The sequence below is a fragment of the Lonchura striata genome, chromosome 3 (assembly GCF_050655825.1).
Source record: "Lonchura striata isolate lonStrDom1 chromosome 3, ASM5065582v1, whole genome shotgun sequence".
In the NCBI taxonomy this organism is placed as follows: Eukaryota; Metazoa; Chordata; class Aves; order Passeriformes; family Estrildidae; genus Lonchura; species Lonchura striata.
The window spans coordinates 87,666,504-87,694,260 of NC_140705.1; the positions used below are offsets into that span (position 1 = coordinate 87,666,504).

A 27,757-nucleotide genomic window follows, 5' to 3' on the forward strand; every position below is an offset into this window, starting at 1 on the left:
CATCTTATCAGAAGAAAAAGAAATAATAATTGCAGATGCATCCATATCCCTTTTAAGAGGTGGTAGTTTGGCAAAGAGGAGAAAATGTAATTAATTTCAAAGTATTAGCTCTTAGGAATAATGCTGATAAAATGTAAGATTTTCAAGTTTGGCTTTTTTCCTGTAGTCTGAAGTTATACAGGTATTTAGTGAGAAGAAATGTGCATAACAGAGAGAACATAATTTGGAGAGGGTTCTTCTTCACAGATGATGTATTTCCTGTTGTACACATACCAGGCAAAATAATTTGTGATCAAAAGATTTTTTTAAGTACTTTCAAGATAAACCTGGGTTCTACTTTTTGTGTAAGTGGGAAGCCTTTTTCTACATGGCTGCATCTTAAGCATTTTCTGTCTGAAATTCTGTTACGGAGGGCACACAAAAGCAGGTAGAGCCTTAAATTTGAAAGAAATAGAATGAAATAGCCAAACCTCCAGTATGATTTCAAAACACAAAAGCTGTTCTAATTGATACCTGGAAGAGTTTACCCCCTCCTGACTATTCTCTATATGTTTGCCAAACATATACTTAAAATACTTGGAACTTCAAACTGATAGGAGGGAAAAGCCTGGGAAAACCCCTATAATGCTCTGCTTTAATGACTTTAACAAAATTTAAATGAGCTGTTCATATTCATTTAAAAGCCTTCCCAATTACTATTTTTCTAAAGAAGTTAATCATCTTTGTCTCCCAGTAATCTTGTCCTTTTTCTGATGCCTCCTAGAAGTCTCTGCCTTGGCTTAGGAAAGGTTCTCCTTTCAGGACCCTGAAAGGTCCGTGCTCTGTGTGAGGATTTAAAAGATATATTTACAAAGTGTATCTCAATAAATTTGTGTTGGATGCTAGCAGTACTTCATTAGAGCAGGTGAAGAGAATGAGAACATTGTGGACAGGCAGAGTGGTTTCTATCTGCTGGTTAAAAAATGCTTAGAATCAATGGAAGCAATAGGAAGTTATCCACTAAAAAAAAGTATATTTAAAGTGAAATCTAATTTCTGTTGTACAGATGATTCAGTGCATCTATCTTCTTTATCTGTGGATTGCAAATTCCTGGGTTTCCAGTTGTCATTCTCCCCTCTGGCTCCTGCAGGGACATGACCGAGGTCGTTCACATCAAGGACCGCAAGGAGGTGATCCATGAGATGAAGTTTTCCCCAGATGGCTCCTACCTGGCCGTGGGCTCCAATGATGGGCCCGTGGACATCTACGCTGTCGCCCAGAGATACAAAAAAATTGGGGAATGCAACAAGTCCTCCAGTTTCATCACCCACATCGACTGGTCTGTGGACAGCAAGTTCCTGCAGACCAATGATGGTGCTGGGGAGAGGCTGTTCTACAAGATGCCCTGTAAGTTTACAAGGGGCTCGTGTTATGAACAATTAAATTTTGGTTTTTGTTTGAAGAGAACATCACAAATATGATACAAATATTACAGGGGAAAGTGGAATTTCCTGGCTGGAACCTGGAGAAATACCCACTGCTCGTTTTTTAAATCAGTACTCACTAAATATCCTCAGCTTTAAGGAAAAGATGTCTCTGCTCTGTAAATTATGTCTTTTTTCATAGCAACTTTTACACGTTGACTCGCACTCAGGTAACTACCAAAGCCCCTCTGTCCCTATTGTCCTTCCTTGGTGAATGATTCCTGTTAGTGATCAGAATATTTTTAAGAATGTAACTAAAAATAGGAGAACTGTTTGAGTCAGCTTGAATTGCTGAGGTTCTCAATGTAAAAGCTTGTTCGTAAAAACAACACGGATAACTAATTGGCTTATTCTCAATTTTATTTGAGAATGCTTTCTAATATTTAGAGGAAATTTTTGCAGAAGAGAGCTTTAGAAATAAAATTTTGGGCTCTTTTGAGTTAGTTTGGCAGCCTTCAATCAACTCTAATCCAGCCCCTGGAAGTAAAAAGTACCACAGAATGGCTGACTGACCAAATACTCACATTTCAGGGCCTTAATGTGGATCAAAAGTTCCTACTAGCACATGAGCATGATTTAAAATTGTGTATTATTAACCTTCTAGCACTTGAAAGTGTTTGAGGGACTCATGCTATTCACAGTACTTTCTACTGAAGGCATTTCTTTGGTAGGTTTGGCATTATGACTTTCCACTTTCATGTTTTTAATCATGCCAATCCTAATTAGCATACTAAGTCTCATTAGAATTCTAATTATTTCTAATGCAGCTGCATTAGAACTCCTCAGATGTGTGATGTCCTCAAACACCACAAATGAGAGATTATAGAAATTTAAAGAAGATTGTGACTCTTCTTAATTGAGGTTAAAAATTAATTACAACTAGAATACCCAGATAAATATGATGAAAAGAAATAGAGTTTCTAAAAAGTAAATTATGAAATTGGTTTTTCACCTCCACACTTTCAGCTGGGAAGCATCTAACGAGCAAAGAGGAGATCAAAGGAATTCACTGGGCCTCATGGACCTGTGTGATGGGATCTGAAGTGAGTGGAATCTGGCCAAAATACACAAACGTCACAGATGTCAACTCTGTGGATGGGAATTACAACAGCTCTGTGCTGGTGACTGGCGATGACTTTGGGCTGGTGAAATTATTCAGATTTCCGTGCCTAAAGAAAGGTAAGGTCGAATTTTATATGTCTGAAAAATGCAAGACTAACCTCAACACCCTATCAGTGTATTTTGTAATGGTGGTTTTTCATTCTGGTATAAAATTCTAATTAGTTTGTGCACAATTCCTGCAAGTCTGAATGGAAACAGAGACCAGACTTTAACCCGCTCTGTGTAGCTGTTTTCACAAGTGTTGAGAATGTGTGGCTGCTTCCTCAGGATTTGCACTGTACCAAGCATAAAGTCAGCAATCCAAATCAAACAACCTTTTGCCTTTATGTGTGCTTCAGTGTTTAATTTGATATCACATCTCCGTGTATTTTCAAAATTTGTGTTTTAGGAAAAATGTAATGCATGTGTTGAGTTCACACTGGCATTCATGGCCAGAAAGGTGAAAATTAAACCTTGTGTGTGTCTGGTACTTCTTGCCAAGATTTAAGTACTTTTCTGACAACTGAAGGATATAATCCATATTATTTTATGCCACTTATTTTTATATAATAATTACCTTTGTATCACCATATCAAAAGAGGCATTTGAGTATTTTTTGGTTTTCAAATTTCACAAGTGTATGTTTCTATTAGGAATCTAACTTCATTAGTTATAAGGTTAATTTTATCCCTTACGTACCAACAGTTCTCTTGTTTTCAGGAGCTAAATTCAGGAAATACGTTGGCCACTCAGCCCATGTCACCAATGTGCGCTGGTCCCATGATTTCCAGTGGGTTTTGAGCACAGGAGGTGCTGATCACTCCGTTTTTCAGTGGAGATTTGTTCCAGAAGGGTTAACCAATGGGATCCTGGAAGCCTCTCCACAAGGTAAACATCATTTCTGTTCAAGTATTCATTAAATTAAATCAGCAGAGAATGAAGCACTGCTGGAAGAGCTTTTATTGATTTAACAGGAAAAAAAGTCATAATTCTTTGGAATTGAGTATACTCAGCATGTTTGAGACATTGAAGCTTTCAAAGACAAGCCCCGGTTTGGGCCACATTAAAAACTGCTGCAGTCTTCAATATTTGGGAATGTATAAGCAGCATTCCTCAAGGTGTGTGAAAGAAGACATTTAGAGGGACTGGATAATTAAATTTTCAACCTTAGCCATGTAACTTGCATTCAGAAGTCACACTACACCTGTTTAATTGTATAATTTTATTTTGCAGTGCAGTCTTACATATCTCACAACAAATTTCTCATATTTATGCAGTAGCTGTACTTCAGATAGTCTTCTTGTTATAGTCATGATCTTTATAATATCCTACCAAAGCCATATGAGCTGTGTCGTGGTTGTTGCTAAAATCAGGATTCCCTGTAGCAGAAGGGCAAAATTTCACTCTGTACATGCACAATCTTTTCTACATTACAGCAAATATTTTAAGCACAAAGATTGATAAGTGAAAGCTTTTATTTGTCGTTTCTGTGTTTGCTCTTCAGACCCTGTTTTGAAAGCAGAATTCTTTGATGCTGGAACTATACCAGTAGCTGTTCAGTGATTTTGCTTCTCTCTGCCACCTTCCTGCCCCCGGCAGGGAAACAGGAGAGACAGAAATGAAGCCTGACACAGTCAGCTCCCATAACTTCTACTAGCTGCTTGAGCTTCCAGACTTCTTGAATACTGCTTTGCCCATAGTCTAAATTATATAAAAATATCACATACTATTTTCCTGTGATTTTATGTGTTCTGTATATTGATATTTTTTTTAATTTAAAGCAGAGGGTGGTGTTGATTCCTACAGTGAGGAATCAGATTCTGATTTATCCGACGTGCCAGAGTTGGATTCTGACATTGAGCAGGAAGCTCAAATCAACTATGATCGCCAGGTGAGTGTGAAGTAACACACAGGGCCAATTACCTGGCAAGTTCCCATCATTGCTCAGCAAAGAGAGGAAGTTTACTGCTGACTCATAGACTGCTCTCAGTTATTTTTATGGTATTCAGCTGACTATGCAACCAATATACATAAACCCTTGAGCTGGGTTGCATTTGAAAGGGTTTGGAGAAAAGAATTTAAAAGTGTTTTGGGGATTGGAAGGTGATCTTTAAGGTCCCTCCCAACCCAAACCACTCCATGATTTGGACCCTATTTACAAGTCACTTGAACCTGATTCCAAGAGCTGTTGTCATTCGAGTTGAGTATTGCCTGTCCCCTTGTCCAGTGACCTCTCAGGTGCAATGTGGAAAGGTCAGAAATTCCTCAGAGCAGGACTGGGATCTTGTATTAAGGGGGAAAATCACAGAGTAAGTTGGTTCATGTTGATTTAAGGGATTTAATGGGTGGCGTGGGGCTGCTTTCTGGAATGTGGGAAATTCACCTCTAACATTCTGGGCTTTAGAAAAGGACATCCTTTATATTTTCACCTCATTTTCTAGACTACAATAAATTGCATAGATCCTTCTGCCAGCAGTTTCTTTCACCTGTTTATTACAGAGATCAATAATGATTGACAATTTAAACAGATTTTGCCAAATTCTCTCCCTTTTCTCTCATTCACTCCCAGTTTCACTGGAGTGCTGGTCATTCTCCTCCCCTCCTCCTCCTCATTTTCTGTCTGTATTCAAATCAGTCATCATCCTCCTCCACACTGTCTGTATGTCAAAAAGGACATCTGGGTTTAAAAACTAAAAGTGACAATATCATTGCAGGCAGTTCAACAGCAATATTCCAAGCATGTAAATGCATGGAAAACCAGAAGAATCTTTAAAATAGCATCTCTGATGGTAAATGTGAGACAGCCCCAAGCAGAAGCTTAATTTAGCATTTTGTTAAAGGAGATAATTGACAAAAACACAGGGAAATAAAAACATTAATATTATTTTGAGAATTGCGGTTTGGTTTGGGTTTTTTTTTTCTTTTTAATATTATGGCTGAAGCAGCAGAGAGGATACTACATTTTGAGATGCATCAGAACATGATGCTCCAGTATTTTGTTTCACAGAATTTGTTTCTTTCTTTTCCTTCCTCCCAAAAATCCAGTGTTGCTTCTTGGAAGTCAGATTTCTGTGGGAGTGGAAATTTCATTGTCCATTTGTCCAAGAAATGTAGGCACAGAAAACAAACACTAAAGCTACATTTCAGCATTGTGATGGATTTTGTTTGGGAATGCTTCAAACATCTTTAGCAGAGTTTTAGCATTTCTAAAGTGTTTAAATGGAAGGTATTTTGTGTATTTATAGATCTGTAATTGTACTTTGGGATTCTGGACACATTGGCAGGTTGCAGAAGTGGTTTTGGTTCCTGTGTATTTCACCATAATCTTGAGATAGAAGTAGTTCTTCATGCTCAGCTTTGAGTTTGGACACTGAAGCACAGATGAAATTAAAAAACACCTGGAGACTCCCAGTCACCATTTGCATTGCTTTTCACTAAGTGATACTGGAATCTTCTAAAAAGAATATGCTCTGCTGCTCCAGATTGCTGTTCTGGACCACCTGGATCAGGAGAATTCATTATCCAGAAAACATTTATCATCATCTGAAGGCTGGGGACAATAGTGCCTTGCTCTGCATTGTAACACTGTACATCACATTAACATATATTAAATTTCATGCTTAAAGTCATTTTCACTCATACATACAAATATTTAGAAAACCAGAGATGTGCAATTAACTTAAGCAATTCTTCTTTAGGTTTACAAAGAAGACCTACCTCAGCTGAAACAGCAAAGTAAAGAGAAAAACCATTCTGTGCCCTTCCTTAAAAGAGAGAGAGCACCTGAGGACAGCTTGAAACTGCAGTTTATACATGGGTAGAGTAATATCAAATATTTGCTATTTTTTATTGCTTGATATTGCTGGGATATTCTAACAACTCGGAGCATAAGCAAAACATTTTTTGGTGCTTGCCCACAATTAATTTGTTTGTCATTGTTACTGTGGTAATTCTTAGAATATCAGATGTAGATTTTCTATTTTCAGTAGTATTTCAGGCTGGATAGAGCTCTGAGGAGCCTGGTCCAGTGGGAAAGGTCCCTGCCTATGGAAGGAGGTGGAACTGGGTGATCTGGGTGGAACTGGTCCCTTCCAACCCAGACTATCCCATGATTCTCTTTGTTAAGGAACCAGGGGAAGCTTATAACACTGATAAATAATACATCACTGTTGAGTTTTATGAAATTACATTTTATACTTGTTGCTCACTACACCTGATGTTTTCTGGATTCTCTGTTAATTGCTTGTGATAGCTGTGATTCGTTAAAATGCCTGACAGATTTCTGCTCCAATCCAATTCCTTGTGAAGCTTACCTGGACACAATACTATGTAAAAGATACAGCCTTTTTGTGAAATCAGTGCTGATTTAGGAACTGAGTGCAAAGTAGCCCTTGAGAAGATTCCTGAATTCCTGGTCTTGGGGGGAGCAGTCTCTGTGATACTTCTGAGCTCAAGCTGTCACCACAGGACTCCTTTCTTTTAACACACAAATGATTTGTAGCACAGATTTCCCAAGCAGTTGTGGGGCAGCCACAAGGTGTTTGGTGTTTGCTGCAGGTACAGGGGCTATGACTGCAGGAACAACCTGTTCTACACGCAGGCAGGGGAGGTGGTTTATCACATTGCCGCTGTGGCCGTTGTCTACAACCGGCAGCAGCACTCGCAGCGCCTCTACCTCGGCCACGACGACGACATCCTCAGCCTCAGCATCCACCCCATCAAGGACTATGTGGCTACTGGGCAGGTGGGGAATTCAAAGTGATAGCAATACTATTTTATATAGAATTAGAAAAAATGCCATTCTCCGTTTTCTTAAGTGCATTGTTTCCTCCTAAATATGGGCAAACTGAATGTTTTTTCCTATTTCCCTGCCAAAACTGTTGGAGGTGATTATGAAACCGTTCCTATATAATATAAACGCTGCCAGTCTTGTGCTGTGGCATTCAAAAATCTTATATTTACTTTTAATCTCTCATGTAAAAACACAGGAGCTGCATTTTAGATCCTTCCTAGGTTTTGGACTTTGGTGACTCAGTTACAGTATTTTTGTACTGTAGGAGCTTTCAACAGCCTTGCTCAGATAAAAGCTGATGGGCACTTTCCTGATATCTGGTACTGAATATGATGTGTTCAGTGTGTACATATTCATTTAGACATTAGTTTAAATGATACAATGAATATTCTGCTGGCTAGTGATAGTTTTAGAGACGATCCACTGATATTTCTCTGAATGAGAAAATAAATCTTGAAAAATATAAAATAGGGCAAATGACAAACCTCTGTATGGTTTTAAAGATATGATAATGCTAATTACTGTTGTTGGCTTTGAAATTCTGTGTGCAGAGACCCTAATTAACTCTCTGATCTAGGTTGGAAGAGATGCTGCTATCCATATTTGGGACACCCAGACCCTGAAATGTTTGTCATTGCTCAAAGGCCAGCACCAGAGAGGAGTGTGTGCACTGGATTTTTCAGGTAAGCCACAGCCTATGTTTATCTAAATGATTTATTTCAAAGCAGTCCTTGTGATGCAATGTTAATTCAAAGAAGTGTAAAATTACAGCCAGTACCAATTTTACATGGAAGCTTGCTGACTTGGGATAAAAATAGTGTGTGTAGTGAAGTCAGTTGTGGGCCTTTGGTCACTCGGTCAATGGTTGATTTTGGTGGTGTCTAGTAGATAATGCCAAGTGTGCAGCTGGAATTGTGGTCACTGTCTACCTAGTGGTGTGAGAATTTTAAAGCAGGCAGGATGGTGACTCAAAGCATATGAATGAGTTGGAAATGTCACCTCTGGGCTCATCCAGTTCTTTGCATTTGCTAACAATTGCCACGTTTTTCAGTTAGTTTACAGAAGAAGTAAATATGACAAACAGTTGTCTGCTGTCTCTCCCACAGACAGCTTGTCTTTCCAAGCTGGCTGCCATAAGCTGTCTCAGTTTTTAAGGGATAATTCCTGTGTGCAGCACTGAAGAATATCATCCATATGGAGGGGACTTAAATACTACTGGCTTGAAAATTCATTCTCCCTTTTTCTATTTAAAAAATTAAGATATTACTTTATCTGAACTATCCTCTACTTGATCTGATTTTTTTGTTCAATTAAACATAGCTCATTTCATATTCTACTCTCCAAATATGTGGTAAGAATTTATTAGGATGTAGATCACATTTGTAAAACAAGGCTCTACAAAAGAAGTTTGACTTCCACAAAGATAAATCTGTGGAACTCGGTCATATTGCATTATCAGGAGAGGAGCCATGGTGTTCATCCAAGAGCTGGAATTCAAATGTGAAATTGCTGACCCACTGTGGTATGTAAGCTCATTCTGAAAGGAGATAAAGTGCCAGAAGGAGGAAAAATGGATAAGGATGATTTATGTGCATAGATGTCAATAAACTTCTTGTTAAGATCCTTAATTGAACAAATGTTCCTATATTTGAAAATACTTTGTGGTTTGCATTTTTAACACCAAGTAAATTCCTGTCCAAGTAGGAATATTCTGGATCTTGGAACCCATGTACCTGTAAAGAATAAACTGGCCAAATATTCTGTGGGCATAAATATGTAAAAAAATACTAAATGTCTTTTAAAAAGTAGCCACCACTCAATATTACAGTGTTGCTTTAGGACCTGACCCCGAGAATAATGCACACACTGCATTCCTGACTGGCATTAACTAGGATTCTTGGCATAGACAAGGACAGAGAGCTGAGCAAATGTGCACCTCCCTGCAGCATCAGAAGCTGCACTGCCCTATATAGGGGATTTGCATTGTCTTAATAACAGAGGTTTCAAGATTAGGTTCAGATCACACTATTTGGATCTTAAAGATAGAAATCTGGAGCTCCCAAGATTTTCTAGCTGTAGCTGATGCAGCAGCTGACTCTTTTCCCCCAGTTCTCTCTGCCCTCACTACCTCTCTAAAACATCATCTACTCCCCATTTCTGAAAGCTGAATCCTTCTTGTACAACCCTTCTCATGACACTGTGATTCCAAGAGAATAATTTCATTCCTGCAACGTTTTGTTGTGCCCTCTGGTGGCTAATTTAACATTTATACCTTGGGATATTGTTTGGAAACCTCCTGTTTCAAGTGAATAAAGTTTAAATTGTTGTATTGTCTGGGGATTCTTTTAGTAAACTCAGTTTTGGTTTCTTGTCTTGTATTTTAACTTCTTTTCTTCCTACCTTATTCTGCTTCTTCCACTTGGTCCTGTTTATTTCTTACTGATTCTTAAATTCCCCTCCTCCTTCTTGACTTGCTTCTAGTAGGACTCAGTTATTAAAGTCTGTAAGAACTTAGCCCTATGAACTCTGCAGTAGTTCTGATGGAGTAATTTACACCGGTGACTATTTTTCTTCTTGAAGTCAAATATGCCCAAGCTTAGAGTCCTTCACACCATTCATTTCTATGAGAAGCCCATTCCCAGATCAGTGCTCTTGTTCAGATTCTACCCAGCTCTGCTTCCTCCAACTGTGACTTTTCTACAGTTAAAACTACCAAGCAGGTGATCGGCTCTTCCTACACTCTATAAATTGTCTTGTCATAAGCTGCAGTAATCATGGCCCAGTTTTAAAAACATCATAGAATTTCAGGACAGAATTTTGTCTCTAAAACTTTGTTAGAGATGGTTGTGTTTATCATTATTATATACATGTGGCAAGAGTGCCTGGGTACTGTTGAATTATGGATTATTTTATCTTCTGGCTTTACTTCCTCTCATTATCAGTCCTGCTGTGTCTTTCCTGCAGTGGAAGCGAAGATAGCCAGCAGTTATTTTTAGCCTTAAAATTTTATTGTATGTATTTATAGTTTCATCACCCTGCCTATGAACATTTCATACACTAGGAAATCTCTGTACCATTTCAAGCAGAGAAAAGAAGCATTATCTATCAGAAATATTTCAAATAAAATGCAATGTGAATTTAAAGTGCTTGAGCTTTATGAAATTGAATTTCATTGCCTCGTTTGATCCTCCCTATTTTCCTTGTGCTTACACATAGGAATGTTTTGTGTCTGCCTTTGGAAAAGACCTGAACTCCAATTTCTCTATTAGTTTGTGGGATTTTTTGCCTCATTTGTAATGCATCATTAGAAATTCAGTTTGCCATGTGACTGTTGGTTCATTGCCTGTTACATTTTCAGCTAAAGCCTTAGCACCATTAACACTCAATATTGCTTCTGTATAGCTGATGGGAAATGTTTGGCATCTGTTGGGCTGGATGATAACCATGCCATTGTGTTTTGGGACTGGAAAAAGGGAGAAAAGCTGGCAACAACCAGGTAAGGATACCCACAGTTTAAAATCCCCTCTGATTATTTTTTTTCCTGAATAGCATCATTCACGTTTTTCCTATGAACAAAGAAATAAAGCAGAACTCCCCTCTGAAAACAGGATGGTGTTTCAGAGAAACATATCCAGAATAAAAATCTGGGGGTGCACAGCCCAGTGTTTGGAAATTGTGAGAACTGTTTCTGTCAGGTGTTCCGTATACTTTCTGTTGAGAGAAGCTACATTAGCACTGTAGTTTGTTTCAGGCTTTTCAAGTGAAGTTTAATATTTTCTTCCAGTTTTGTGTCCTGGCTTAGGGCTGAAGTCACTAGTGGTGTAGTTTCCTTTATGTGTTTGAAGACATGCTGGCTTCCATCAATGACCAGATCACTTTCTAAAAAGAAAAAAGAGTTCCCTCTATTCTATATATACATGTATTAATTTTTTCTCAATCCCTGATGATCCAGCCTTTCTTCTGAGGCAGCTTTTTCTGAGCTCTTTAATTGCCAACTGAAAGCTCAGTTAATAACCCAACAATGAAGAGTTCTTTGCGCTTTCTTGAAGGGACCAGCTCTGGGAAGAGAATTGGATTAAAGTTACATGTTTGCTAGTTTGCACTCAACTATTGGATTGCAGCAGTAGTTGTTCAGTGAGGGAGAATCAAACTGTTTGAGAACCTGCTTTCTGGACAAAGGAAGTGTGCCCCTGGTCACTAGGATTGAGCAGAATTCCTGTGAATGTGGATGCATGTACCAGAAAGACAAGGAGAGAATTCCATATATTCTCTGCAACCATGTAACGTAGCACTGCTCAGTAGAAATTGTTAGTATAGCTGCAAAAAAGTGCCTGTGAAAGGTAATTTACTTTACTATATGGTAACATGTTGCAGAAGAAATGAGATTTTCTGGTGGCAGCAGTCTCTCTTAGTAGTGTACCTTTGCTGAATAAATCAGTGTTTTACTCCATGTGCGTGTGCCACAGTCTGTTAGCTCTACAATTTTATCTCAGACATCCATTTTATTAGGTAGTGAGGGTTTAAATCCTGTCTAAAATCTGTGCTGGAGGCTTTGCATAGCAACAGCCCTGGCTGTGTTGTAAAACGTGACATTTTCCTGGGCTTTGCAATCCCAGTTCTGCTGTCCCCAGACAGATTGTGCTTGACTTGCAAGCAAAGAAATACTTTATATTTTCCCACGATGACCTTTAAGCTTTTAAAAACAAGATAGTGATAAACTCTGTCACTACCTGGCTGCTGGTGCTCCCAGGACAGATAAAATATGGAGCACTTGGGTTCTTTTCACTATGTAATGCTGCATGTATCCAATGGATCTATAATTGCTAATCTGTTATCTTGGAAATATGCAGGGTCCTCACAGAGAGCAGAAAAATGAACGTGTCTTCTATAAAATGTTCCCATTTAAACTATTGTCTAGATTTTAGCACTGCCTAAAAGCAAGTCCCCTGTTCTGGTGAGCACAGGAGGACAGAGAGACAAAAGCCCTCATGTGGCCTTTGCATGCAAGAATAAAAGAACATCTCTTTACGATCATATGGACCCATATAAACCTGAAAACTGTGTCAATTCACCATATACAGACACTCATTATGTTTATTCTGCAGTTATATTTACTTTTTGTTAATGTTCTTTTTGCTTAATCTTTCTAGGCTGATTTATTTCAGCATGACTTCTCAGTTTGATGGGCTTTTTTTTTTTTTTTGTTTGTTTTTTTGGGTTTTTTTTTTTGCAACATTAAGAACACTCTTATTTATTTGCTCTAATTGTTTCAGAGCTAAATTATGCAGCTTGTTTCACTGTCCTGGCTTTCCTAGCTCCTAATTCCATTAAAATCCTTATTGAGTAAGTTGGAACCAAACACTTCTGCACTGGAGGATGATGTGCTGCAGATGTCAAAGGTGGCCAGGGCTGCTTTGTATCTAGACTGATCCACTAAAAGGGAATACTGACCCTGAGAGGAGTTTCAGAACCACGGGATTTTCTAGATCTGCTGAGCCTGTCAGGAAAGAAGTGACTTAATCCTAGCACAAAATCTGCAGATGTATAGTGAAAAGATTGTGCTTCCTGCTTTGGGGGTTTTATAAAACACTGAGATAGATATAATTAATGCTTTAAACCTGGGAGTATTTTTTCCTTTGATAAGACCCAAGCTTGTACATTTCCATAAGTACATCAACAAGCATAACTTTAGTTACCCAAGAACTAAACCTGGAGGTGAATGTGATGCTGAGTGAACTGCTTCATGGAAGTGAATTGCTTCCAGTTTTATAATTAATTATTTTATTTTCCATCTTCGAGCCCATAGATTAAACACTTCCTCGTTTTTCCTGTGAGGGTCTCTTTTAATGCTTATTGAGTTCTCATCCATTTAAATACTTACATTGACCTTTATGTCTTCTTTTAATTGCCTTGACCTTTATTTCCTGCTCCTTTGTTATGACTTAAATGAACTGAAATTCAGTGGGAGAGGATTTTATTCCCCACATTTCTGTAGTCCCCCATGGTGTATGCTCAAATTCTTCCTGCCAACTCCATGAGACAAACTCCCAGAATGAAACCCTTGCAGATTAGAAATACGGCTCTCTGCTTTTTGTTAGATGGGGAAATTATTTATATCAATGATTTAATTAGTTTGAAATGTTAGGTCATCTCTTGCCAAGCTTTTAAAATGTCTACCTCTATTGCAGGGGCCATAAAGAGAAAATATTTGTAGTGAAGTGTAATCCACATCATGTGGACAGACTAGTCACAGTTGGGATGAAGCACATCAAATTTTGGCAGCAAACAGGTACTGTGTTGAATATTTTATATTTGATTATCAAGGGAATTCTTGAATATTTTTAATACAGGAACATCATATTCCCAGTTTAAGAATTTTATTCGTTAAGCCTTTAAATTTTAACTAACTTTTAAGTTTTACCTTTTTTAAGTTTTAGCTCATTTAGCCAGTTACCAAAATATTGAAGGGGTTAAAACCCACCTCTGAGTCAGCACATGTCACAATATTGCTTCCTCCTTGGAAAGAATTTCCAGTTAATTTTGTTTAAATTCTAATCATAATATTAAGGCATTATCCTAAGCAAGCATCCTTGGCTCCAAGAAAATCAGGTTCTGATTGAGGATATTTTTTATTCAGAACTGGATTTTTTGCTCTTCATGACTTTTTAGATGTGCACACATGATACAAGTATTCAGAACATCTCAAAATTAGGTAGTTTTAAGAACTTCCTATACTTCATACCATAGTTTAAACATTCAAGTGATTCAGGTGCTCTCAGATTAATAATTATTTTTTTCTGTTTTTTTTTTTAGTCTTTAGTTTATTTTTGCAGTGATTACATAGGCTTGCATTGCTGTTTGCCAAATTCCATGGTAGAAATGCGCGTTAAGCAACATCTTACTCCAATAATAGTCTCTTTGCAATAAAAATGGTGGGAACTTAATGTGGTGTCAGCTGTGAAGCCCACAGTGCCTTGACACAAGGCCACCTATGCAGATGATATTTTGTAATTTTATGTGTATTTTTGTCTAAGCATTGGTTCATGGGCCTTATGGCTGCTTCTGCTTTCTGACCCAAAGTAAGGCTGTGGTGACTGGCTTTTCAGACAACCAGAGGAGGAACAAACCCTGCCATTTATTCTGGGAAAATGCTGCCAAAAGCTCAGGATGCCAGGGGACAACTAAATCAATCTTCTGGTTGTGGTCACCTCTACAGAGAAGCAGCATGGCAGAAGCTGCTGTGGGTAAAAACCATCCTGCCAGACATTGCAGTAGTTGTTTTTGCATGTTTCCTCATCAAATTTCTCTCTTGCTTGGAAGACAGTCTGAACACCTGAGACTGATCTGCTCCAGAGCTGTCATTGCTGGGTTCACTTTCTTTGGTTGTGCTTTTCCCTTGTGTGCTGCTTTCTGCATTTCCATTATTAGGCAGCCACAGGAGATCTTGGGGTCGAACATTTGTCCTTTACAGCCCTGTGGCTACAAGCCAAACAGAACAGGCCTTGTGCTGCTGTTGCAGGTGGAGGCTTCACCTCCAAACGGGGCACATTTGGGAGTGTGGGGAAGCTGGAGACCATGATGAGCGTCTCCTATGGGCGCATGGAGGAGCTGGTGTTTTCTGGGGCTGCCACTGGGGACATCTACATCTGGAAGGAGACCCTGCTGCTGAGGACAGTGAAGGCCCATGATGGACCTGTGTTTGCCATGCATGCACTGGACAAGGTATCTATCACCTTCCTTCACCTTGATTTTTGTTGCTCTGGATGGATTTTAGAGATGTTTGTGATTAAACAAAGCCAGTAGGAATGAGTTCTGTTATTTGATGGACCTGGATTTGTAAGCGTCCTGTTCCATGTACTGGTACCTGGCCAACAGCTTTCTGACCTCTAAAAATTCAGAATTTATTTCTCACTCTGCTCAGGAGTGTGCTTTTTATGTTTGTGTAAACCACAGGAGAGTAATGGCTAACATTCATTGCCTCTTCAAGCTGATCCCAAAAATATTAATGCATTACCAGTTTCCAAAATATGAAATGTGATTTTTACTAATAATATCGTTGTGTCTTAGTCAAGACTTTATATATCCAAAGGTTTTGGGTTTTGAGTTAGCTATTCCAGATAACAAAAGAATTCTCTTTCAGTTGGATTAATGCATCTATAAAAGAAATTATGATATTTGCATCACAAAAATGAGCTTAGGACAAAGTTTTGTCCCTGGCAATTTGAAGATAATGTTGATAATGGACTATCCCTTTTGAGGTTATGGTTTCAACTGGAAAAGTAAAGGACGAGAAGAAAGTTAACTGCTAACATTTTTATATATCAAGGTCAATTAAGATCTCTCTGGCTCAATTATTTCTGCCCTAATTGATTGTTCCTAGCTTTCCTATCAATTTTTCTGTTTGATCTTGGCACTGAACGTCCTCTTCACTTAGATTTTTGTTGGTTAGTTATTTATGCTCCTTTGCATTCACTTGACCCAGATAATCTGCCTAGGGAATTAATGAGAAAATTGGTCCCTGATGCATTATTAGAACTTGGGTTGAAGCATCTGTTAAGTCAGTTGAATTTCAAATAACTTGAGAAGCTGTTACTGCCAATTACTGCCTCTTCTAAGGGTAAAACACATTTTTCCATCACTTGTTCCCACATGCAGGCAAATGTTTTAGTCCAGCATTCCTGTTTACATCACTGTGTTCTCCATATGGTTGCAAATCCTTTATAACCCTAGAAAAGCAACTCTAAATCTTGTCCACTTGAATTTTCCCCTCATAGGTACAGACTCCAGTATTTATAGATTGACCCATGAATAAAAATCACGGAAGACTTTACTATGCCTTTGGACGTATCCTTTTGCATCTCTCCCATGAATTCTGACATTTGTGTTCTCCTACTGTGATTATGCAGGGCTTTGTAACGGGTGGAAAAGATGGAATTGTGGCCCTTTGGGATGATACGTTTGAGAGATGTCTGAAGACATATGCTATTAAAAGAGCAGCACTCTCTGCTAGTTCTAAAGGTACTGGCTTTCGGTGTGTTTCAATAAGGACTGTTCATGGAGGGTGGTAAATGGTAGTAAAAGGGTAGGAACTGGGTGTCAAATCTTACCAGAAGCCAAAGGGAACAGCAACACATTACTTACTCTGTGCTGGAATGTTCTGTTTTGATCCATATAAGATGTATTTCTTGTATTCCTTGTCATTTATAGTTTGTTCTACTATGCCCTCCTCTATTTCAAGACATTGAGCTTTGTTTTCATTGTGAAATGATTTTAAGGAGAAATGTCCCCAGCCTTGAGTTTAGCAGTTCCAAAGTCAATCCAGTTTCCTTGGCTAGCCACATTTTCCTGTGGTGAGAGCAGGGTGATGTGGAAAGACCTGTTAAATTCCCAAGGCCTCAGTGTGGAAATCTGGAAAGGGATATTCATATGTAATCACCAAATTAGTCTGAGGTGCTGGAACTCCCAAGCCCCTCAGACCCTGTCACTGTTAAAGCAGTGAAACATCAGTCGTTACATTGCCACAGTACAGACAAACTCCCTTCCCTGTATTAGGAAGGAATCCATGAATTATCTGGCAGTTTGATCAGGCAATTTTATCTCATGTTCATGATTTTGAACAGATTTGAATTATATATAACTGTAAGGGATATGAAATTAAAAAAAAAAAAAATCTGGCATTCTTCAGGTTTACTTTTAGAAGACAATCCCTCCATCCGAGCTATCAGCCTGGGACATGGGCACATCCTGGTAGGAACTAAAAATGGAGAAATACTTGAAATTGATAAAAGTGGACCTATGACTCTGCTTGTTCAGGTACTGTGTGGATCTCCCATAGAAAACTATTTCCTGTATTTTTATGAAAATGCTGGTTCTTTGGTATTCTTTTTTCAGTAAATTTTGATCAGTAATCCTTCAAATTTGTCTTGCCTGCCTGACTGCCTTACTATCCAAGATGTGTGAGGCTGTGTTTTATAAAACATTGAACTCATTCACTAATGCAGATTAAGAGCACTAAGAAGTTATTTAACCTTGATATGCAGTGCCAGCAAGCTAAAGGAAATCTGGAAAAAAGCAGGAAGAGTGATTAACAAGTTGGAAAACTGAGAATCTGAGGCAAGATTAAAACAAAGTATTATGTGTTTTGGACAAACAAGGATCTAAAAAAAGGATATAAACCTCGAGGATTAGCCTATATTAGGATTTCAGGATAAGGTCCTGTTTGGGGTGTAATTGTTCCCTATTAATCTCAAATTTGGAAAGGAGAATATTGGAAGAACAGCAATTATAGTCAATAATAGAGGAGGGGGAGTATGGAAAAGTGCTTTAGACATTTGTTGGGGGAGGAAGAGCAGGTGTTTAGGTCTTTTGGAATGCGGAAAGCTTTTGAGAGAGAAGATGGTGAAGGCTTTACTGCCTGAGACTTGCACAATGAGGCAGAGAAAGTTAGAACATATTACACAGCCCCACAGGCATTATTTCCCTCTTGTATGGAATGCTTTCCTCCAGGGCCATATGGAAGGAGAAGTGTGGGGCTTGGCAGCTCATCCTCTCCTACCTGTGTGTGCCACTGTGAGCGATGACAAAACCCTGCGCATCTGGGAGCTCTCGTCGCAGCACCGCATGCTGGCAGTGAGGAAGCTCAAAAAAGGTAACTCTGCCTTGGCCAGGCCCTGGGGCAGCCATGGATCCCCTGCTTCTGGAACAGCTCCCTCCCTGCATTCAGGGCACATCACAGGCATTGATTGGGTAGGCAAAGGACACAGTCATTAAAAAATTGGGAGCACAGGAAATAAATTGTCTTTGGCATGTGTCAAGTCAGTGCAAACGGAAGGAAGAAAAAGGACTGTAATCTATTGTAATGAATAATAATATAAAGAACTTCAGTCTCTTTTCCCCCAGTTTCAAGGGGAATGAGTTGACCCCAAAATCACTTTCCTCCCTAGGAATACTTAAGGCCAGTACATTGCTGATATAAAAGAATTTCCTTATAAAGACAAAAGTACAATTTTCTGCATGTTTTGCTGTCAATATGAGCTTTACCTGTTAAACCAACTTCTCTAAAATTAACACTTTTCCTCTCCTCTGTATAAAATTAGATAAGCTGTGTTGAAATGGTGCCTTCTCAAAATCACTCTAATTTTATTAATTCATTGATATCCCTCAGGAAATTTTAAATTGTTCATTTTCAGTGACAGATCTGGAGGACAGGAGCCCCTAACTGGCTGAGAGAAAACAGATTTAAATATTATGGAGAGGTGAATCTGGGAATAGATGAGGATAGCTGCAGGAGGAGAGTATGTCAGGAATAATGCTGAGGCAGAGGTACACTGCCCTTAATGAATCTTTGAATTTTCCATCCGAATTTCCATTCTGTATGTGTTTTGGGTGGGTTTTTTTTTTTGTTTTATTTCTGGCATTGGTGCATTTAGAATGTGGCTGGAAGGTGGTATTTGCACATAAATCTGTTTCAAAAGGGATTAAATCATCGTTGTTAACTCCAGAGTACCCTGTAATGAAGCATCCATCATACCGCTCTGTAACATATCTTTTTCAAGACATAATGAATCTGTTTGAAAGCAACATACTTGATGTAGGAACCTTTCAGTTGCAGTTCATTGGTGGTTTCCTCAATCCCAGTTTTTAAACTTTGACATCCTCCTCATTTCCATGTGCTTTCCACAGGCGGGCGCTGCTGTGCCTTTTCTCCCGACGGGAAAGCCCTGGCGGTCGGGTTGAACGACGGCAGTTTTCTGGTGGTGAATGCTGACACTGTGGAGGACATGGTCTCTTTCCACCACAGGAAGGAGATGATCTCGGATATAAAGTTTTCACGAGGTACAACCAGATGATAAGGTGGGAGAGGAGTGTTTATCTTGCAGTTTGTTTCTCTTGTCTAGGCAAGGTTGAATGTTCCAAAGGAAGATTGGCTTTGTATGTGCTCCGTGCATTAAATACTTTACAATTCCATGTGGCTGTGTGCTGCACTATAATAGGCCCGCCCCTGCCTGGTGAATTCACTACAGTGGTGAAAATCACACTGGTATCAGTTAGAAGATTTACCCTTTAATAACCTTGGTGTCTCCTCCTTACAGAATCAGGAAAGTACCTGGCTGTGGCTTCCCATGATAACTTTGTAGATATTTACAATGTACTTACCAGCAAAAGGGTTGGCATTTGCAAAGGTGCCTCCAGCTACATCACCCACATCGACTGGGATTCCAGAGGTAAAGTGTTGGTCAGAGATACAGACTGGAAATGCCCATAAAATGGAATATCAGGAAACTGTTCCCCTCCAGTTACTGAGATCAATCACTGATGCAAATGCTTTTTTCCCATGGAGCCACTGTAAAGATCCAGTGCAATTACCTTTGTTGGTATCCAATTTCCTTTCCTTGCTGAGCTCTGCATGGCAATCCCTGCAAGAAGCTAGAGCCTGATGGTCCCAACTAATTAAATCAAGCAGGATTCATAATGAGCTCGTGCCAGTGAGCCTTCCCAGAGCAGAAAAGGATCTGTGTGGGACAATCTGTGTGCCTAAGCCTTGTCCCTGCTGTTCACCAGCCCCAAAACATGGTGTGAGCTAGTGGCAGCAACACTACAGCATCACCATGGGCACAGCAAACTTCCCATCCCAGGACAGCCCAGAGTGGAGCTGCCTTTGCCAGTGGAGCAGTGCAGAAGGGATGGGAGCTGGCAAAGGTTCAACTTTTGGCAAAGCTACCTTGTAAAGTTATTAAGAAAATTAATAGCACATGCATTTATTTTTGACTTCCATTAGTGTAATGGTGAAATGAAAGCAAAATATTCACTATCAGCAGAAACTGATTTGCTGTGCATTAGCAACTTCTTAAGGATATTGGATGATATTTAAAATATTACTTATGCATTGAACCAGAGTATCACCCTAACAAAAATGATTTTAAATATTTTTGTTACTTTGGCTATGAATAACTCTCTAGAGGATAATTTCTTAATTTACCCCCAGAAATCTCTTCACTCAATCAAAAGAAAGTTCTTAATAATCATCATAATTATTAAGATTCATAACAAACTCTCCTTTTGTATTCAGGAAAGTTATTGCAAGTCAATTCTGGTGCCAAAGAACATCTATTTTTTGAAGCACCAAGGGGGAAAAGACATATTATAAGAATTGCTGAGGTATGAATTATGGGCTGGATTATTTTTACTGTGAAAATTAATTTTAAGATTTGTCTTCAAATGGTGTAATTTTTTTTCCTTTTATAATACTCTATTTACAATGGTTAGAATTAGAATTATTTAGTAATTTCCCAGTGTCTTTCCTAGCATTTGTAAAATGGCAGAATGTGCAGGTTTCTGCTTGTATCTCTAAATTTATTTTTTTTATTTATTAGCAGCCATTTGCCATAACCCCCTTCTCAAAGCCACCTCTTTTCTGTGTAACCAGTTGCATATAAACCACCTTCAAACAGCAGAACCAGGGTTTTCATGAAGCTGATTATTTGTGACATGTAATTCTACATGACTACAACATTGCCCATGTTTAGCACTTCAGAAAATCTTCAGGGAGATCTGTATCCAGATCATGCTCTGCCTTGAAAAAATGGGAATGTTTAAAGTGTTAAGCCTTTTGATAAAGATACACAATTTGTATTAACAAGCTGGAACAGCACAGTTTCTTAAGAACTAAAAGTATTAAAATAAAAATAATTGTCAAACATAGAAAAATATCCACATGAAATGAATGTGCATTTGGTATGTTTAAAGTAAGAAGCCTTCTTTGGGGGAAATTTGTTTGCAGATAGAGAAGATTGAATGGGACACCTGGACATGCGTGCTTGGTCCCACCTGTGAAGGCATCTGGCCCATGCACAGCGATGTCACTGTTGTCAACGCAGCCAGTCTCACAAAGGACAGAACCCTCTTGGCCACAGGAGATGATTTTGGGTTTGTGAAGCTCTTCGCCTACCCAGTGAAGGTAAGAAGTGCGTTTATTTCAGTGATGGGAAAGGAAAAGAAGGAAGGCGCTCTTCCAGGCTGCCAGTGGGGGATTCTCTGTGCTGCAGGGCCAACATGCCAGGTTCAAGAAATATGTGGGGCACAGTGCACAGGTGACCAACGTGCAGTGGCTGCACAACGACTCAGTGCTCCTCACCGTCGGTGGCGCCGACACCGCGCTCATGATCTGGACCAGGGAGTTCCTGGGCATCCAGGAGAGCAAGCTGGTGGACAGTGAAGAATCAGACACAGATGCAGAAGAAGATGGAGGTAAAGAGGATTTAATTCAGTCTTTCTTGCCTCAATGAGGGATTCACACAGGCATTTAACTTGAAGCTTTGCTATGCTGAATTTTGGTGTAAGCAGAGCTTGGTAGCATTTGTTTACTTCCTTTCATTGTTGCAGATCATCTTGTTCTCTACTGTCCCACTACAAAACAAGGGTAGTTTGTTTTATTCTATGTTTGATTTTTCTAAGGTTATGACAGTGATGTTGCAAGAGAAAAAGCAATTGACTACACCACTAAGATCTATGCAGTGAGCATCCGAGAAATGGAAGGCACAAAACCCCATCAGCAGCTGAAGGAGGTTTCAGTGGAAGAGAGGTATGTCCCACAAAGGCTTTTACTTCCAAGTGTGCCCTTTTGCATCTGTTTTCATTCAACTAAAATTAGTCCTTAGAAATAAGATAGGAATTCTAAAATTCACCAGATAACATTTAAAATGATGTTCGCAGAGTGCAACATGTTAAGGTGATGGAGAAAAATACGTGCCTATGACACATCTGAGTGTTGTGTTCTCTCTTGCCATTCACATGAGCATTTATATTCTCTCCTAACCAGTGTGTGTCTGCAGCAGAGGACTTGCGATAGTGGTAAGCTTGTAAATATTTTGTGGTTAAGGCTTTGGGTGGTGCTTTTATTAAAAGATTTTCAGTCACTTGTGTTGTGTTGTCACTGTTAAAGCTGGAATTTCCCATGGCCCATGCTGGCCTTAGGCTGAAATACTCTAAAAAAAATTAGCTGGAAGGGGAACAGTGTTGGATAGGAGAGCAAAGAAAAGAGGTAACAGCTAAGAACAGAGGTGAGGAGTCCAGTGAAACACAGACCTAAAGGAGGGGGTGATAAAATCTGATGGGACAGAACAGGAGCATTTATAACCAGCAAAATACATTCCTCCTCAATATCTGGAGCAGTAAATCCCTACCTGTGAATCCAGCTGGTGACTCAGCTGTGAATTCATTTTGTCTCTTTTAATAGAGTATTTTCCTAGAAATGATCATCTTTTATCAGGAGTTTCCCTGCTCTTGTCCCCCTACTGCACACTGGCACAAAAGACTGCTGTGGGTTAACCCAGAGAAAGAATTTCAGCTTTGTTCTGTTATTGCAGAAGACAAAATGAAGTTAATAATACTTCCTAATTTCATGTAGGCCTTGGAAAAATAAGTTTCTGTCTTTAAAGCTCTCAAAGAATGCAGTGCTGAGCATCTTGAACAGAAAGTAATTAATCATTTTTGCTCAGTAAATGTGCAAAACAGGAGAATTGGGTGTGAAATGTGGGGTATGAACAATAAGAAAAAAGTTGCACCCATTATTTTCATCACACTATTTTAACAATATCATGCAGGAGGAGGATCAGTGATTTTTGCAATAAAAAGTTGGACCATAACCTTCTCGTTTTCCATTTCTTTTAAGACTATCTCTTTTCCTCAAATAAAGACTTTGTTCCTCCATTTTTCTACAAAAAGGCATAGTGTATGATCAGGTAAACATAAATGTTTGCAAATTGAGTTAAAAAAAGGAGAATTATTATTTTATTTTGGGTGAATTGCTAAATTGTTACAGGAATAATAGGTGGCATTGGTACAGCTGTTTTGCACCAGAAACCCTTCTACTGTCCAGCTGTTTTATTCTGCTGTGATGATGCAAAAGCAACTGTAGAGTGAGTTAAAATTGATGGATTAAGCTGGGCTTAAAAATTACTTGTATTTATGAATTACTGATGATTTAAGCAAGAGCATCAATGTCTTGTGCAGTTTTTCAGCACCATTTCCAGTCCAGGAGTGAAAATCCCGCTTCAGGTGCCTGGGAAGCTTCCCTTCTCTGCACCCATGGCTGTGCTGTGTGATGGGCTCTGGAGCCTGTCCTCATCCTCAGCCCCTCTCTTGGAGAGCAGGTCATGTCTACCCAGCACCACAAAGCCCTGTGGAAGCTGCTCCAGCCTTTCCACACCTGCCACTCTGTTGGTGGCTGTTAAAATGGGGAGGCACCTCTCCAGTGAGGTTGCCCCTGACTTCTAGAGTAGTCCCTTCACAATGGCTGCACATGAAAAGAGCATCCCAAGGGAATAACCCATCCTATGTTACATCCCCAAGCTCTGGACTGAGGAGAGTAAAAAGCAAGGCCTTAACAATCTTCTATCTTTTTTTCTTCTACTGTCTCTCTGCTATCAACAGTTTTGTACTTTGTTTTAATCTAGGTTAAAAGTAAACCCTTGTCACTGCTCTTCCCATGTTTTCTGCTTGAGAGTCACAGCTCTTGTACACATTTTTAATCTTCTTTTTTAATTACAGATGCTTCTGTACAATCACACCTTTGGTATTTGGAATTTGCTGTTTTGATCAATCTGACAACAAATCTCATAATTTACATATGTCACTTGTTAAGCAAAGATCAATTCACTTGAAAGGATTCTTCAAGGGATTAATAAAAATAGTGAGAATTTATAGTGAAACAATCAGAAGTGGCAACTTTATGGTGAAATGTCAGCAAAACTGCTTTCTGAGTGCATTGTGATTGGATAGGGCCTTAAGCTGGGAGAGATGCTGGAGTTTTGGTGCAGTAAGATAGGATTCATGCATTGGCTACTGCAAGACTACAATTCCTGGTCACAGTGGGGCAATGTGGACACAGTTCCTGCAGAATCCTGGCACTCCCAGTTGTGGGTGCCTCTGGTTAAATCTGACTTTTCTCAGAAGATGTATGAAGTATGAGGGAAGCTTTGTAGCTGTGCCAAATTCCATCTTTTCTGAGAACTCAGAAGAATGTAGCAGTTGGAAAAGGGGTTGTCTGCCCATGACAAACTTCTGAAACCCCTGGCCTGACTTTTCTTTGCACCTCCAAGAGTCTGAAGTGACAGTTGAGCAATCCAGGTGAAATGGAAAGTCTGCAAGTACTCAGCTGTCTGTGTTGAGGGAAATCCTGAATGCTCAGGGAAATCTAAGGTCAAGTCAGCCAGCCTTGAGGCTGTGGAGTCTTGAAATCTCTGTGCACAGGGCTGAGTGAAGATGCATCAAGGAATATTGGAGGCAGCTCCTAAAGCTTTAGATTTTCTGCCTAAGGCACAGCTGAAGTAGCTCTCCCAGCCCCTCCAGGTTTGAAGAAGGGAACCCAGAGGGTGTATTCCATTCTCTTTCAGCAGGTATGTGGAGAAACCTGGTAGGCTTTTGAGGAGGAAGTTTTTCTGGGGGTAATATTTCAGATCTTTCCCTTTGCGATTGGGCCATATGTCTGTCTGAAGACCCCAGTGATTGTGCACTTAATGGCTTTTGTGCATGGAATATTCTGGCATTGGTAACTTACTGTCCACGTCTTGAAAACTATGGGAGAAGCTGGAAGGCTGCTTAGAACAGAAACTGTGAGTAAATCCCAAAGCCTGGAAAACTGTTGGCCCACCTTACTGCAACATCTAGTGAGGGTCTTGGAGTGTCCCTCTTGCTGTATTTTCATTGTGGCTTTGAGAAAGGGAAAACTGTGAAGGTGTAGTGAGCAGAAACTTGTAATTAAGCAAGTTTAAATTAAGGAAAGAGGGGGAAAAAAAGAGGGAAAAGCATGTTTCTGTTTTAAGCAAGAAGTAGGAATAGCTGGGGCTGCTTCTGTGAGCTGCTTCTTGGGGGCAATGACTTGGAGCTCACTAAGGTTTTTTCTTTTAATAGTAATATTTAGAGGGTGAACTGTTGCTGAAGTTAATTTTCAGCTTATGTAATCAAACGCATTTCAAATGTGCTATGTGGCACCGACACATAGACATGTCTATGTTTAATTCTTCTGTTTGCTGGAATAAGCTTGCAGGGCTCTGTGCTTTTCTAATAGAAAGTGGTGAATCTGAAAACCTCCAGGTATGTAATTTCTCTAGAAATAACAATCAATTGCTCAATTCAGGAGGAATTTGATTTCGGGAACTGTGATGGGACTCCTGAGAAGATTGCAAGTGTAGGGTTGGGAGCTGAACTGTACAGTGATTAGTACAAACTTAGGAGTAATAATAATGCTTTCCCTTAGAAAAGAAAATGTGAACCCTGTATGAAATTTATTTTTCCTGTCTCACTCAAATGTAATTAAAATAATAATGATTCTGCAAATATATTGGAGGAGTGTAGAAGTTATGTCATAGATTTTACTGGTAGGATTTTAATCAAATCATGGCCTGGTATTTTTGGGGGATCCAGCATTTCCTGTCTTCATCAACAGCTGCAGATTTAGAATGGCAAACTGACAGGAGAGCTGCTGCTGAGGCACAGTTTTAAAATGTCTTGCAGTTATATGAGGCAGATGCAGCTCTTCTTTAGCTCAATATGTATGACTCCACATCAACCTGGTGATGGGAACTCCTTCAAAGCAGGTGGAACGTGTTGAAAACAAGAAGCAGCATTAGCATGTTTGTCTGGTTTTCCATTTTCTTGGCATCCTGGCTTGTCTCTCTCCATGAATTACCCACCTCAGAGCCTGGTATTTGCCTCATGTGTAATCATATGTCCTGATAAAGATGAAAAGTTAAAGAAGCTGAATTTTCTCTCTTCAAATGTTGCTCTTTAAGTTATTGATTTCTTTAAAACAACATTAACTCACTGATATAAACTTCCAAAATAGCCCCCACAAGCCTTTGCGCCATGAAGTGAATTATTAGATGTGTGGTTACAGCCTTGATTCCTGTACCTTTACACACACATGTCTGTGGGTGCAGTGCACAAGTTCTTGAGTGTGAATCTGTGTTGTATTTATGTGTAGGTGGGGATTATTCAAAATATATCTGAAAATAAAACACATTATTGGAGTGGAAAAAATTACTTTGGGCTTATTCCAGCAGAAAGCCCCTCTCTGAGAATGAGCAGCATAATTTGGAATATTCACTTTTACTTTCTCAACAGCATTATGTCAAGTTAATGCACCCTCAATGCATTTGACAGCCTGCTGGTTTCATCCCAGTTGTCCCCAGGGCTTGTACACATTGTGACTGGTATTTGTCAGTCCCTGCCAAGCAGCTGAACTCAGACTCAATCTCACTGCTCCCACAGGTTAGCACAGAGCTGGTTCCAAGGTCTTCTCTGTTTGTGTGACACTTGGGGAAGTGGAACTGAGGGATGCCATCGTTGCCATGCATTCCCAGTGCCTCTCTCTCTGAATCTGAGTGCTCTCTGCCCTGAGGGTGATGTGAAATACGCAGCTTTTCTGAGGGCTGCTGTGCAGGAGGTAGTCCAGGGCTGATGGGAAAAGCCATGTATCTCATGTTCTGTCATGCAGAGGGAGGATCTGTTATATATGATCAGTTCAGTGTTTTTATTTACACAATACAGCTTCAAAACATGCTGAAGCTTATGCAGGAAATAACAAAACAAATGGAAACGGCTCTATTCCCTCAGTGTGTCCAATGTGTCCAGGGTGTGAGGGACAGCAGGGCCAGTCTGTGGTACAGGAGCTGTTTAGGGAACATTTTCCCAAGGTGCTCAGAACAAAGTCATTCCAGTGATTACCCTCCTTACTAATTGCTGTAGTGCTGCTACACTGGGCACTGAGCTGGAATGACCTGGGAATGCAGTGACCAGCTGCCCTGACAGGCTGTGACAACAGCTGGCCCTACCATAAGTCCTGCAGTACTTTTTGAATTTTTTTTTTTTTTCAATTTTAAGGAGTGCATCAGCATACATGTGAAGTTCTAAATATTGCAACCATGTAAGGCCTTTTCAATCCTTTAAAAATGTAATTTACCACTGATGTTTCTCTCTGGTTCTGTTTGAGCTTTGCTTTGATCTGCTGTATTTGACAGCAGGGTATTTTCATATTGAATCCTATTCTTTTTGTTGTCTTATGATAGCTACAGCATGTTAAAAAATAACATCAGGAAAAGTTGTATGTAAAACTCATATGAATGTTGGGATGGGAAAACCCAAGGGTTTAGAATTTACAAAATCTTTTAATCCCTTCTCTGGAAAGAGATTAAAAAAAAGCTTGAGGAGTTTCACAGCAGCTTGGCACCTGGGAGTCCCCTCCTGTCACTGGTGAAGGGCACAGTTAAAAGCTGCTTTTGCATTTTTTCTGATATGAACAGTGTATTTTTTAAACCTTGGATTTTTGTTCTCTTTCCCAGTCCAACCCTACCACCCTTTCCTCTCCTTGAACTTTGCTTTCTCTTCTCAGGAGCAGTCCTGC

General features: G+C 39.5%; 1 protein-coding gene across 13 annotated transcripts in view; it reads left to right on the forward strand.

Moving 5' to 3' along the window:
- The window catches only part of EML6 (EMAP like 6), an 87,681-nt gene that overhangs the window by 43,649 nt on the left and 16,275 nt on the right, over nucleotides 1–27,757 (forward strand). For 7 of the 13 annotated variants that reach the window (XM_085575739.1, XM_085575737.1, XM_085575741.1 and 4 more), the window contains 20 exons: nucleotides 1,130–1,386; nucleotides 2,430–2,642; nucleotides 3,285–3,452; nucleotides 4,346–4,455; nucleotides 6,263–6,381; nucleotides 7,122–7,308; nucleotides 7,934–8,039; nucleotides 10,759–10,852; nucleotides 13,545–13,645; nucleotides 14,463–14,600; nucleotides 14,876–15,078; nucleotides 16,263–16,374; nucleotides 17,042–17,169; nucleotides 17,863–18,004; nucleotides 19,039–19,191; nucleotides 19,449–19,580; nucleotides 20,426–20,514; nucleotides 21,137–21,313; nucleotides 21,402–21,603; nucleotides 21,811–21,937. In XM_085575739.1, coding sequence (XP_085431865.1) covers nucleotides 1,130–1,386; nucleotides 2,430–2,642; nucleotides 3,285–3,452; nucleotides 4,346–4,455; nucleotides 6,263–6,381; nucleotides 7,122–7,308; nucleotides 7,934–8,039; nucleotides 10,759–10,852; nucleotides 13,545–13,645; nucleotides 14,463–14,600; nucleotides 14,876–15,078; nucleotides 16,263–16,374; nucleotides 17,042–17,169; nucleotides 17,863–18,004; nucleotides 19,039–19,191; nucleotides 19,449–19,580; nucleotides 20,426–20,514; nucleotides 21,137–21,313; nucleotides 21,402–21,603; nucleotides 21,811–21,937 — 2,958 coding nt within the window. The remainder of the gene's footprint in view (nucleotides 1–1,129; nucleotides 1,387–2,429; nucleotides 2,643–3,284; nucleotides 3,453–4,345; nucleotides 4,456–6,262; nucleotides 6,382–7,121; nucleotides 7,309–7,933; nucleotides 8,040–10,758; nucleotides 10,853–13,544; nucleotides 13,646–14,462; nucleotides 14,601–14,875; nucleotides 15,079–16,262; nucleotides 16,375–17,041; nucleotides 17,170–17,862; nucleotides 18,005–19,038; nucleotides 19,192–19,448; nucleotides 19,581–20,425; nucleotides 20,515–21,136; nucleotides 21,314–21,401; nucleotides 21,604–21,810; nucleotides 21,938–27,757) is intronic. The other 6 variants (XM_085575744.1, XM_085575746.1, XM_085575745.1 and 3 more) reach the window with 3 other exon arrangements.